The 14,058-nt window shown below is 44.3% G+C and overlaps 2 protein-coding genes across 5 annotated transcripts in view; both read left to right on the top strand.

Moving 5' to 3' along the window:
• Window positions 1-12,200, top strand: part of LOC310701146 (uncharacterized protein) — a 62,796-nt gene extending 50,596 nt beyond the window's left edge. For 3 of the 4 annotated variants that reach the window (XM_083491501.1, XM_083491502.1, XM_083491503.1), the window contains 5 exons: window positions 1,140-1,301; window positions 2,875-3,390; window positions 7,087-7,169; window positions 8,806-8,932; window positions 10,106-12,200. In XM_083491501.1, the coding sequence (XP_083347627.1) occupies window positions 1,140-1,301; window positions 2,875-3,390; window positions 7,087-7,169; window positions 8,806-8,932; window positions 10,106-11,715 (2,498 nt within the window). In that variant the 3' untranslated portion in view covers window positions 11,716-12,200. The remainder of the gene's footprint in view (window positions 1-1,139; window positions 1,302-2,874; window positions 3,391-7,086; window positions 7,170-8,805; window positions 8,933-10,105) is intronic. The other variant, XM_083491500.1, reaches the window with a different exon arrangement.
• The window catches only part of LOC310701834 (uncharacterized protein), a 55,723-nt gene that overhangs the window by 21,304 nt on the left and 20,361 nt on the right, over window positions 1-14,058 (top strand). The gene's annotated exons all lie outside the window — the stretch shown is intronic.

Genomic DNA, 14,058 nt, shown 5'->3' with positions numbered 1-14,058 from the left:
AGCCTGTTTAAACTTCTGAGATCTGCAAAATAATTTCAAAGATCTGTGATCCTAGAAATGACCTGAGCTGGGGCTCCCCACCTCCAGTACCCATTAAGGCTGGGATAGGTCAGCTGAGTTCCAGGGGGTTTGGGGGGGGAGGGAATGAGAAATGAATGGACCCCCCCAAGTGAGCAGAAAAGACAGAGGGGGGAGAAAAGGCAAGAAGGTCTTGACTGGAGGAAGGGAGGGGAAGAGAACCAATGTGTTTCTGGGTGTCAGAAGAGGAGGAATATGTACAGCAGTCCTTTGCAGATTTACAGTGGTGCCTCGCAAGACGAAAAGAATCCGTTCCGCGATTCTTGTCGTCTAGCGATTTTTTCGTCTTGCGAAGCAAGCCCATTGACTAGCTCTACAGCGGTCTAGCGGCTTTCCCTGATCAGCTGTTAAGCGGGTTTTTCAGCGGAACAGCTGATAGGCGGCTTAGGGAAAGAGGGGGAGCGAAAAAAACCCGCGGGGACTCGCAAGATTTTTTCGTCTTGCGAAGCAACCCCATAGGCAAATTCGTTTTGCGAAGCGCCTGCAAAACGGAAAACCCTTTCGTCTAGCGGGTTTTCCGTCTTGCGAGGCGTTCGTCTTGCGGGGCACCACTGTACTCCTAAGTAAGCTCCACTGAGTTCAATGGGATCTATTTTTAGGTCACTACCGTGTGAACTGTGCCAGCCTTAAGAAAGGTTAGAGGAAGCAGACAGATTAATTTGGAAACAGAAAAACATATCACAGAGCAATGGATCCAAACTACAAGAAAGAAGATTCCACCTAAACATTGGGAAGAACTTCCTGACAGTAAGAGCTGTTCGACAGTGGAATTTGCTGCCAAGGAGTGTGGTGGAGTCTCCTACTTTGGAGGTCTTTAAGCAGAGGCTTGACAACCATATGTCAGGAGTGCTCTGATGGTGTTTCCTGCTTGGCAGGGGCTTGGACTCGATGGCCCTTGTGGTCTCTTCCAACTCTATGATTCTGTGATTCTATATTTTAAAACTGTTGGGGACCGTTGCAGAGGGGATGCCCTATTTGAGCTCCAGGGGCAGGAGAATATGTAGGGCAGAGGAATCCCTGCAGCTTCTCTGAGGCTCCCTTTGCTTCTTTTTCCACCCCAGGAAAATGCTGCTTGTTTTGCCTTCAGAGCTCCTTAGGAAGGATGAAAGTGTCTGATCCTGCAAACCTAGCGAGGATGGAAGGAGGAAGATGGACGGTTGACCTGGTCAGGCTGTCTCCCACCACCTTTGATTGTTCCCTCCCAGGACCCTCAGAGAGATCTGGTGAGTTGCAGGGAATGGAGATGGGGACCTGGGGAGATGTTGGGGGTGAGGAAGCCCCCCCGGCAAGAAAACAGGGAGGGCTGCAGGGCCAGAGCTCTGGATTGGCAGAGATAAAAGGTAGAAAAGAAAAGGAAAAGTTTTTAATGGTGGGATGAAAAAATTCATTTTCAGGCAGCACTCCTCCTTTCTTCTCTGGTAGGGATCAGGAGAAAGACACCCCACTTTTACCATGGAAACTGTGACTGGGGGCTCCACGCATAATGAGGCTTCCACAGCCTCCTTAGGATCTGCTTTCAGGTCACTAATATGCCTACCATTCCCTGAGGGCTGGAAGGAAGACCTGCGCTCTGCTGCAAGGCCCATTTCCACCTGGCCTAGGGGGCGGAGCCCAGACTCACCTTGAACAGCCTAAAGAGGCTCCTGGGAGGCCACTGGGACATTGCTGGAACAACTCTTGGGCTGGGGGCAAATGGCAAAAATGTTTTATAATGTTTTAAAAAGTTCTAGTTTTGGTTCCCCTGTTTTGATTTTGTCGAGCTGGTGTTAGTTAAATGTTTAGGGATGCAGGCGACGCTGTGGTCTAAACCACTGAACCTCTCTGGCTCGCCAATCAGAAGGTTGGTGGCTTGAATCCCTGTGACGGGGTGAGGTCCCGTTGCTCTGTCCCAGCTCCTGCCAACCTAGCAGTTCAAAAGCACGCCAGTGCAAGTAGATAAATAGGTACTGCTGCGGCAGGAAGGTAAATGACATTTCTGTGTGCAATGTTTTCCATCACGGTGTCCCGTTGCTGTTTAGTCATGCAGGCCACATGACCCAGAAAGCTGTCTGTGGACAAAAACCGGCTCCCTCAGCCTGAAAGTGAGATGAGTGCCACTATCCCATAGTCGTCTTTGACTGGACTCAACCATCCAGGGGTCCTTTACCTTTACTTTAAATGTTTAGTTGGGGTTGGTGGTTATTTTAATTTGGGTATAATTGTAAAAACTGTTCCCTCCCAGGACCCCCAGAAGGATCTGGTGAGTTACAGAGAATGGAGAAGGGGAGATGTTGGGAGTGAGGAAGCTCCCCTGGCAAGAAAACCAGGAAAGTTGCAGGGCACGAGTTCTGGGCTGTGAGAGATTAAAAGTAGAAAAGGAAAGGAATGGGTGCGGGATTTTTGGTGGGTGGGTAGGACTTTTGTTAGGGAGGGAGAACCAGCATGATTGGTCAGTTAGTTATGTATTTCTAATGTTTTACTTGATCTGGGGAGCTGCCCCCCCACTCCTCCTTGGCTACGCCCATGAATGGTGGTGTGAAGAAAATTCTTTTTCAATCAGTTCCATAGCATAATGTTAGGTTGGGTCCTGAATCTTCTGACACTCGCTGGTAGCTGCAACAATTGCCAGATGATGGACTGAATGGACCTATTATGTTTTATTGTAATTTTACTGGTGTTGGCTGCCCTGAGCCCAGCTCTGGCCAGGGAGGGCAGGGTATTATTATTATTATTATTATTATCATCATCATCATCATCATCATCATTATAATCACTACAGACACGACATTTTACCAGTGTTCCTTTTTAATAATTTAGGAAATATTTGGGGGATCCTGACTGAAGGAGAACCATCAGAAGTGGCATCTGAAAGACTTGAGGAACAGAAGAAACAATGGAAACTGCGGCTTCATGTTGGAACCTACAGAAAGAAGGGGACCCAAATGCAGAAGGTGGGGAGGGAATCCACCTCTTCCCAGGTTAATGAAAATCAAATTCATATAGAGAAGTATGAATGTACTGTGTGTGGAAAGAGATTTCCTTCTCACTCAACTTTTACTTCACATCGAAGAGTGCACTCGGGTGAAAAACCATATAAATGCTGGGAGTGTGGAAAAACCTTCCGTCGGCGTGACTACCTTAATCTGCATGAAAGAACACATACAGGAGAAAAACCTTATAAATGCTGGGAGTGTGGAAAAAGCTTCCGTCAGAGTAGTCACCTTACTTCGCATGAAGGAATTCATACAGGGGACAAACCTCATAAATGCTGGGAGTGCGGAAAGAGCTTCCGTCAGAGTGGTGGTCTTGCTTTGCATCAAAGAACTCATACAGGTGAGAAACCTCATCAATGCTTTGAGTGCGGAAAGAGCTTCAGAAAAAGTAACTCCCTTAATATGCATCATACAACCCACACAGGGGACAAACCGTATGAATGCTTGAAGCATGGAAAGAGCTTCCCTCAGAGGAGCATTCTCACTAAACATAAAATAACGCATGCAGGTGAAAAACCATACAAATGTTTGGAATGTGACAAGAGCTTCATTCGTAGTAGCAACCTCTCAAGACATAAAAGAACCCATACAGGGGATAAACCTTATAGATGCTGGGAGTGTGGAAAGAGTTTTAGTCAGAGTGGTCACTTTACTTTGCATCAAAGAACTCATACAGGAGAGAAACCTTATCAATGCTTTCAGTGCGGAAAGAGCTTCAGTAACAGTAGCTCCCTTAATAAGCATCATACAACCCACACAGGGCACAAACCATATTACAAATGTTTGTACTGTGGGGAGAGCTTCAGGCACAGTAACTCCCTCACGAAGCATCAAAGAATTCATACAGGGGACAAACCTTATGAGTGTTTGGAGTGTGGAAAGAGCTTCAGTCGCAAAGACTCCCTTACTTTGCATGAAAGAAGTCACACAGGAGAAAAACCTTATAAATGTTTGGAATGTGACAAGAGCTTCATTCGTAGTAGCCACCTTTCAAGACATAAAAGAACTCATACAGGGGAAAAACCTTATAAATGCTGCGAGTGCGGAATGAGCTTTAGTCACAGTGAAACCCTTACTAAACATCTCAGAACTCACACAGGGGAAAAACCTTTTAAGTGCTTAGAATGTGGAAAGAGCTTCTATTGCAGCAGCCACCTTACTAAACATCAAAGAATTCATACATGGGACAAATCTTACGAATGTTAGCAGTGGGGGAAGAGCTTTTGTCACAGTCGCTCCCTTACCTGGCATCCAAGAACTCATATGAAAACATCTTAGAAGGTTTTGGAGTGGGGAAAGATCTTCAGTCACATCAAGATCTACAGGAAGCAAACCAAAGATTGTGCTCAGTGTTAGAAGTTGCTTCTTTAGCTTTGTTTGGTTTTAATCTTGCCTACCTCCCTCTTTTTAATCATAGGCTTTTTCTTTCTCTGAGGCCTTTTGAGTCCAGACTGCCTCCTAATGTCCACAGTTGAGCAGCAGCTATTTGTGTTAGATTTTCAGTCTGAACGTAGGAAGGCGAAGAGTGGGCTTGCATTAGACAGGGAAAGGGATATTGTGTAGATGAGGCAAAATAAAAAATAGAGACACAAGCAGTTTCAAGTCCACCTTACAGTGTGCACACCAATCTCTGACTTTTGTCCTCTGGGTTTCTAGGGGGTTTCCTGTTGTTATTCTGCCTCTCACAGCTACAATAAACCTACCATTAAAATTATGGACTGGTCATTTCATCAGAGGGCAAACGGGCAAATTTAGCAGGGGATCAAATACTCCCCCCCCCCTCACTGTATATAAAAGCATCTCCCATTAAAAGGTTTCCTTCTATAGGGCTGCCTTCAGATGTCTTCTAAAGGTTCTCAAGGTTACTCATCTCTTTGACACCTGATGATTGGGCATTCTACAGTGTGGATGCTACAACTGGGAGGGCCCTCTGCCTGGTTCCCTGTAGCTTCTCACATTGAGGCTGGCCTTAACTGGAGCCAGGGCCTTCTCGGCTGCGGCTCCAATCTGGTGGAATGCTCTGTCACAAGAGACTAGGGCCCTGCGGGACCTGACATCTTTCCGCAGGGCCTGCAAGACAGAGTTGTTCCACCAGGCCTTTGGTCAGGGCGCAGCCTGACTCCCTCCTCTGGCAACCTGCACAGAATTTTGCTTAATTGGTTGCCTTCAATTTGATTTAATTAATTTTTATAATGAAATATTTTTAGATTGTGTAACTATTTTACTGTTTGATTATTTGATTGTTGTTAGCTGCCCTGAGCCCGGCTTCGGCTGGGGAGGGCGGGATATAAATAAAATTTTTATTATTATTATTATTATTATTATTATTATTATTATTATTATTATTATTATTATTTATTATTGCGGGAACCACCCTTGGTGCTGGACCTCAGTGTCTGGGGTGAATAATGGGAATGGAGATGTTCCTTCAGGTCTACAGGCCATGGCCATTTAGGGCTTTAAAAGTTCAGTATCAACAAGTTTGAATTTTGCTTGAACACTTACTAGGTCTTTCAGGAGATATTTGGAGGAAAGAAGTGTGGAGCAGGAGGAGTAACATAAGGGTTTCACAGTGTAGCCAACAGACAGGAGGGGAGAGAAACATAAAGCGGGGAATGAATGGTGCTTTTCTGGTTGAAGAAAATTAAATTCACAGAGAGGATACAAAGTATGACTGTTGAAGGTGTGGAAAGAGATTTCCATATCATTCAATGCTTATTTCACATCAGTGTGCACTTGAGTTAAAAACCATATAAATGCAGGGTGTGTTATATATGATACCCCGGCTCTCAATGGTCACTGGATCCTGCATGGGGCACCTCAGAGAAGAGGATCCTATACTCGGGGCCTGATCCTGCAAAGCTTTCCAGACAAAATCGGCTTGCCACTGCTCCCGCTCTGCCCGTAGCAGCCAAGATTGTTCATGCCTCTCGGCTCCGCAAGGGTTAACTGGAGCCATAGAGCCCAAATTCCTAGAGCGGAAGGGAAGTCCAGAGGAGGAGCTTCCGCTTCCTGTCCCATCCAACCTTCCTTTTTTTTTTGTTGGGGGCGCTAGGTTTGCCTCTGCCCTCCTTGTCCTCCCGGGGGATCTTCTCCGGTTGTTTCTCCGCCGGGAAGGCTGCCTCTCCTCCTGCCGCCTCCGGCTCAGATGCGGGAAGGGAAGGAGGAGGGAAGGAAGGAGGAGGGAAGGGCTGGGACTCCCATAGGGCAGAAGAGGAGCCTCCTCGGAGGGCGAAGGCCAGGCGGACCCCGCGCAGCTGAACCCGAGAGAGTGAGAGAAAGGTGGATTTTTTATTGGGGAACGAAGGCCCTGCTCCCCTGCACTGAAAATATTTCATTTTAAAATTAATTGCTGGTCCTTAATAATGTGTCCTGCACAGTAGCAGCTGTAGTTATTAAATGTTTTCAAAATATCTAAGCTCTTCCTCAGAAAAGTGTCCCTCTGCACTGAAAATATTTCATAGAAAAATGTCGGTCCCTCAGAATGTATCTTGTCATTATTTTAACTCATATTCAAAATATCTAAACCCTTTTCCAGAAAAGTATGCAGATGGCACACAGATGAAAATAAAGATAGAACACAGCTAAAATTCACAGAACCATGCAAAAACTAATATACATAAAGGCATCGGTTTTAAATAATAAATACTGTCTCTCCCCCACCCTCCCTTCACTCCTCTCTCTTGCCTGCTGTGAAAGGTGCTGGGCAGGTTGGCACATTACTTTGTGGCTCGAATCCACAACCTGAGATTAAGAGTTTAATGCTCTGCTGACAGTTATCTCATCTGTCCATGAGATCCATTCTGCCCTTCCCTATTGTTTTTCTGAGTAGACAAACATACGTTTAAAAGTTAATTTTTATATGAATATATTGTGTTTCCATATGCATCATTTCAATATTCTTTTAGTTATTTTTCCACATTGCCTCAGCGTGTAATGTGCTGCTGATTTCTGTTTTATAATCTTCCGCTTGGGCAAATCCGGAACTTCATTTTCAATGTTTTCATGAATTCTTTGGCGACCTTCCCTTTCACAGACACTGCAGTGGCATCAGACCAACATTGTGGAATTTCCCTACATTACTCAGGAGAAGAGGTGGCCACCATGCGTCCAGCTAAGGTAGGGGAAAGATAATCAGGGAGAGATGTTGGGGATAGGTGGAGTGGGTCCGTACTTGTTACAGAGAGCGTTCTTGCAGGGGCCCGAATCTTGCACCTGTGCTTCTGAGGCTTCTGCCTCTGAGGAAGTGGGTTACAGTGGTGCCTCGCAAGACGAAAAGAATCCGTTCTGTGATTCTCTTTGTCTAGCGGTTTCTTCGTCTTGCGAAGCAAGCCCATTGACGGATTAGCGCTATTAGCGGCTTTTAGCGGCTTATCTGCTTATCGGATCAGCTGATAAGCGGCTTAGCGGCTTAGAAAAAGGGGGGAGGGAAAAAACCTGCAGGAACTCGCAATACATTTTCATCTTGCGAAGCAAGCCCATAGGAGATTCGTTTTGCGAAGCACCTCCAAAACGGAAAACTCTTTCATCTAGCGAGTTTTCCATCTTGCGAGGCATTCGTCTTGCGGGGCACCACTGTACTTGACTGAGTTTTGCTCATGAAACCTTGAACATGACCTAGGAAGAGTCTAGCTGGTGGATCAGGCCATTAACCCACCTAGTCCAGCATCCTATTCCCACAGTGACCATTTGTAAGCAGGAGCTGAGTACAACATGCCTCTTCAGGTGATTCCCAGGAACTGGCAATGAGGAATATACTGCCCAAAACAAGTGGAGGCCGTTCACAGTCGTCATGGCTGGTAGTCAGTTGTAACCTTATCTGCTATGAATTTGCCTAATTCTCTTTTACTTTGGTGACCATTACTGCATATTGCGTTAGTGAATTGCTGAGTTTAACATTGTGAAAAATGCTTCCTTTAGTTTGTCCTTAATCTGTGCACAATTAGCTTCATTGGACAGCCTTGGACTGCAGAAACACCTCCCTCTCTCCTATTTCTAAACACCATGAATACCTTTTTACATCTCTATCATATTTCCCCATAAGCCCCTTTGTTTCAGATTAGTAATTCCTCATATTTTTCCAACCCGTTAATTATTTTGTTTGTTCTTTTCCCAACGTTTTCTGAATCTGCAATATTATTTTTGAGGTCATGCAACTGGATCCATACAGTTTTATAAGGGCAGCTGCACCATAGATTTGTATATCAGCACTATGATATTGGCAGCTTGGTTTTGAATCTTTCCCTAAAACGGCATCGACCCATTTCACTACTTTCACACCCTGTGCCAATATCTTTACTGAGCTATATCTTTACTGAGCTTTACTGAGATATGACCCCAAATGTCACTTTCCTTCTCAGTCATCACCAATTCAGATCCCATTTGCAGATGTGTTAAGTTAGGATGTTTTTTGCTTGAAGGTGCACTATATAAATTTGCTTACGTACAGTTGGTTATGTCATTGTCTTTAATAATGTTTTCCACCAGTTTCCCCAAAACAAACATGAAACTAACTAACCTGCAGTTTCCTGGAAACTAAATCCCTCTTGGAGGAAAGGAAACTGGGCAATCTCACAGACTCATTACATGTTTTTGTTAGAATACTTGACTTAGACTTCTTAAACTAATGGGTAAATTCCATCGGCTTTGGGTGATTTCTGAACACTTGAGATCTCCAGTTGCCCATTGCAGAAGAGAGGTTTCCATACCTTACCCTGGATGGACTACGAATAAGGGAATTGTTTTCCTTTTCCAGGGATCAATGAGCTTTGAAGGGGTGTCCTTGCATTTCACTGACGATGAATGGTCCCTGCTGGATCCAGGCCAAAGAGCGCTCTATAAGGAAGTCATGATGGAGATTTATGAGATGGTGGCTTCTGTGGGTAAGGATCCTTTCCCCCTGGATCAATAGCTAGTGAAGGTGTGAACTCCTGTTGGTCACTAGAGGGAGCGTTCTTCATTTCCCCTGTACAAAAGAACATATGAAGAACCCTGCTGGGTCAAAGCAAAGTTCTACATAGTCCAGCATTCAGATGCACACAGTCACACTCCTGGTATATGATTTTATAAACATCAAAGAAAAGACATATTGGTTAAGAGTTACTTGCCTTGATTCTTTTTTTTTTCCTGGCCAGTGAGGTCTCTAGTTCTGATTTGGTGGGGTGTGAACTTGCTTTTTGGATAGAACTGTGCTTACTGTGCATGGAAACAAAGTCTGAAGGGGTCTTCTGTGTGCTGGTTGCAACTTACTGCTTTTGGGTCAGTCGTAGACTGCTTAATCACATAGCTTGCTTAGCAGTATACACGACAGAATGATGGTGTGGCAGATATTATGCGTTAATATTCATTGCATTTAGTTGATTTTTCATGAAAGGTCAACTCAAAAGCAAGTTAACATAGGATGCAAAAATTAAGGCCACTATAATTCTTTAAGGTAAAGGCCCAAAGCCTGGCTGAAAAGAAATATTAATGTATCCCTCCTAAAATTAGCCAGTGATTGGCTCCTGGGGAGCCTCCCTGGGCAGAGCCACCACTCCAAGCCCCATGCTTGTGTTGGCACACTTGGCACCTTGCTAGAAGAAGGGCACGGTGAGAAGGACCTCAGATGATGAATGTAGGGTGTGAGCTGATTCCTGAAGGAAAAGGGAACCGAAGATGAAAACTAACTGGTAGTCAGTGCAATCCCTGTGGCAAGAGCAAGAAACTTCAGCCTTCCTTATACCACTGAGCCACAACTTAGCTGTTGCCCATGTTGGCTGGGGCTGATAGGAGTTGTATTTGTGCAGAATCTGGAGGGACAAAGATTCCCCATTCCTCTCATAAGAACTGGGTACTTTTTAAAACTTTTTAAAAAAATTATTATTATAGAAAACCCTCTTTATCCACCCAAACTTGAGAAAGGGAAAGGTGAGGTATCTGTTGGATGAGGATGTTGTGTGGATGATGTAAAATAAGAAAAAGTACAGACACAAGCAGATTCAAGGCCACATTAAAGTCCAGTGTAGGCGGGTGTGCATTTAGCAGCATCTTACCAGCTTTTCTTTTTAAATCAGCAGGAGATCTTTGGAGGATCCTGGCTGAGGGGGACCCATCTGAAGGGCCACCGAAAAGAGCTGAGGAGCAACAGAAGTTAAGGATTCAAGATGGAACCAACAGACAAGAGGGCAGACAAACGCAGAAGGCGGGGAGGGAACCCACTGCTTCTCAGGTTAACGAAAATCAGATACCACACACAGGGGACAAACCTAAAGAATGTTTGGAGGGTGGAAAGAACTTTAGTGACAGAGCCTACCTTATTTTTCATAAAAGAGGTCATACAGCAGAAAAACCATATAAATGCTGGGAGTGTGGAAAAAGCTTCAGTCGGAAAGAACACCTTACTCTGCATCAAAGAATTCATACAGGCGAGAAACCTCATAAATGCAGGGAGTGTGGAAAGAGCTTCAGGCACAGAGACTCCCTCACTAGGCATCAAAGAATTCATACTGGGGAGAAACCTTATAAATGTTTGGAATGTGGAAAGAGCTTTATTCAGTGTAGCGTGCTCACAAGACACAAAAGGACTCATACAGGGGATAAACCTTATAGATGCTGGGAGTGTGGAAAGAGCTTTAGTGACAATGGCACCCTTACTCGCCATCAAAGAACTCACACAGGGGACAAGCCTTATAGATGTTTGGAGTGCGGAAAGAACTTCAGTCGCATAAAGTCCCTTACTTTTCATAAAAGAAGGCATGAAGGGAGAAAACCTTATGAATGCTCGGAATGTGGAAAGAGCTTTAGTGTGCGTAGCCAGCTCAAAAGACACATGAGAATTCATACAGGGGAGAAACCTTATAAATGTTTGGAGTGTGGAAAGAGTTTCAGCCGGAGTGGCCACCTTTTGCAACATCGAGGAACTCATACAGGGGAAAAACCTTATAAATGCTTGGCGTGTGACAAGCGTTTTAGTCAGAGTGTTCACCTTACTCAGCATCTAAAAACTCATACAGGGGAAAAACCTTATAAGTGTTCAGAGTGTGAAAAGAGTTTCAGTCAGAATAGTCACCTCACCATACATAAAAGAACACATACAGGGGAGAAACCTTATAGATGTTTGGAGTGCGGAAAGAGCTTCACAGTCAGTTCGTCCCTTTCGAAACATCAAAGAATTCATACAGGGTACAAACCTTATGAATGTTTGGTGTGTGGAAAGAACTTCAGTCGCCTAGATTCCCTTACTTTTCACAAAAAAAGGCATTCAGGGGAGAAACCTTATAAATGTTGGGAGTGTGGAAAGAACTTCAGTGGCTCCCTTACACAGCATCTAAGAACTCATACAGGGGAAAAACCTTATAAATGTTCGGAGTGTGACAAGAGTTTTACTCAGAGTGGTCACCTTACTCAACATCTAAGAACTCATACCGGGGAGAAACCTTATAAATGCTCGGTGTGTGAAAAGAGCTTAAGTGGCTCCCTTACTCAGCATCTAAGAACTCATACAGGGGAAAAACCTTATAAATGCTTGAAGTGTGAGAAGAGTTTTAGTCAGAGTGGTCACCTTACTCAACACCTGAGAACTCATACCGGGGAGAAACCTTATAATTGCTTGGAGTGCGGCAAGAACTTCACCTACAGATATTCCCTTAACTCACATCAAATAATCCATAGAAGTGAAATATCTTAAGTTTGGAAGGTAGAAAAATATACAGTGATCTCAAGAGCTCCTAAGAGAGCAAACCGAAGATTCTACTCAGTGTTAGAATCCCCTTCCTTATCTCCAGTTTTTACAATAGACTACAGTAGACCTTTGGAGCCCAATATGCCTTCCATTTTAGAGGAGAAAGGGGCTTTTGCTTTCAACCTGTTTTTTCAGTATGAAAGCAGATTGTGGGCATTCTTCTTTAAGCCAGTGTGAGGGATGGGCAGGGGTTTGAGTGATGGGTAGTGGAAGATTTACAGGGAGGTTCAGCGCCACCCGTGAGGCAAGAGGTGGTCGTTGAGGAGAGCCAAACTGAAGGCAGGAGATGGGTTGCAGGAAGTTTCCGAGGTGGAAGAGAAGGTCCCAGAAAGAGTCCTGCCATTGGACTCTCCTCCATCCCCTCACCCTGTCTCCACTTACAATGGAGGGGCATTAAGCAATAGCAACAAGGACCGTCTCTTTCCATATGAAGATACAGAAATTAATCCGTTCCGCGAGTCTCTTCGTCTTGCGGTTTTTTCGTCTTGCGAAGCACGGCTATTAGCGGCTTAGCGGCTATTAACAACTTAGCGGCTTAGCGGCTATTAACGGCTTAGCGACTTTAAGAAAAAGAAAACAAACTCGCAAGAACTCGCAAGACGTTTCGTCTTGCGAAGCAAGCCCATAGGGAAATTCGTCTTGCGGAATGACTAAAAAAACGCAAAACCCTTTCGTCTAGCGAGTTTTTCGTCTTGCGAGGCATTCGTCTTGCGGGGCACCACTGTACCTGGACACTGAGGTCATCTTCTGAGTCCCTTCTTAAAGTGCTGCCTCCATTGAGAGGCCTGGAGTGTGGCAACATGAGAACGGGCCTTTTCTGCAGTGGCTCCCCGTCTCTGGAATATTTTCCTCAGGCAGGTTCACCTGGCGCCTAGGCACTAGGCAAAAGCCTTTCTCCTTAACCAGGTTTCTGGCTGATTGACATCTAATGCCCTTTTAGAATGTGGGGTGTTTTTTGGAGGGGGGTTGTTTTTGTTATGATTATATATTTCACATTTTTGGGTTGTGATTGTATCCTGAGTTCCTCCCATGGCTGGAAAGGGGTTCATTTAACCTTCCGTTTGCTAGTAAAACTGAATTACTTTGTCACAAAATGACATATGTCTAGAAATCATTTCACCAACATGAAAAGTTTGGAAAGCTCTGTGTTAGTAGAAGAACCTGAGGTCTCTTGTGAGTCTGTGCATTGGTATATGGTGGCCCCTGTTAGTCCACCATATTTTTTCTTTTAACATTAGCAGAAGTGTTAATTTATCCCTTGCTGATGTAACCTAGTTCTTTGCCAATAGAGAATTGAATTTCCTATTGTTTGTCCACATTGGGCTGGGGCTCTGGGTTATGATCAAAAATTTAGTTAATTAATTAACACCTTGGAAGAGACCTTGCTTTTGAATCTTGTATGTATAAAATTTTATTGTTCCATATTTTTGCTTAGTTCCAGGTGGGGTTGCCTACTTCCCCATTTCAGTTTCCCAGCCTTTTTTATCTGCATCTTACCTATAGGCTCTGATATTTATCTCTCATCTCTTCTGAAATTACAAAATAATAATAAAATAGATTGATTCCTTGTAGCGGCTATGCTGCAGGTTGTTCTTCTGAGTAAAATTTACATATCCATGTTCTAATTTATTTTGTGCACGTAATCATTTGTTACATACGCTGTTCCGTATTTCACCCTTCCCCAAGGTTTATTCATGTGCTGTGAATTTTCCTTTGATGTAACCAGGCTGATATGCTTCATAGATGGAAATGCTTTACCTGGTATTCTGCTGACATATATTATATCTTTCCAAAGAGCGTAGCCTCTCAGATCACCCTCTTCATGGACGAAAGGTCTCCCTCTGCCCCTGTCAGGAAGGCCAGAAATATTCTGGATATTTGATAGCTCCTCTAATTGTTTCATTGACCAAGACATTGCTATTTGTTTCTGTTTCCAGTTGTCATGGAGTCTGGGTTGATTCTGTTTTTACTGCGTTTAACCCCTTACGAATAAATGCTCATTAAAAACTGCCGTACCTTGGTTCTTGAATGGAATCCATTCCAGAAGTCCGTTCGACTTCCAAAAATGTTCAAAAACCAAGGTGCGGCTTCCAGTTGGCTGCAGGAGCTTCCTGCACTCAATCGGAAGCTGTGTCAGACGTTCAGGTTCCAAAGAACGTTCGTAAACTGGAACACTCACTTCTGGGTTTGCGACGTTTGGGAGCCAAAGCTTTTGATAACTAAGCTGTTCAAAAACCAAGCTACGACTGTATAATCAACCTCAGGACTTTGTCAAGAAACCACAACAGG

This window comes from Podarcis liolepis (genome assembly GCF_965112155.1).
Source record: "Podarcis liolepis genome assembly, chromosome: 2".
Taxonomy (NCBI): domain Eukaryota; kingdom Metazoa; phylum Chordata; class Lepidosauria; order Squamata; family Lacertidae; genus Podarcis; species Podarcis liolepis.
This window is presented reverse-complemented; position numbering and strand designations above follow the sequence as displayed.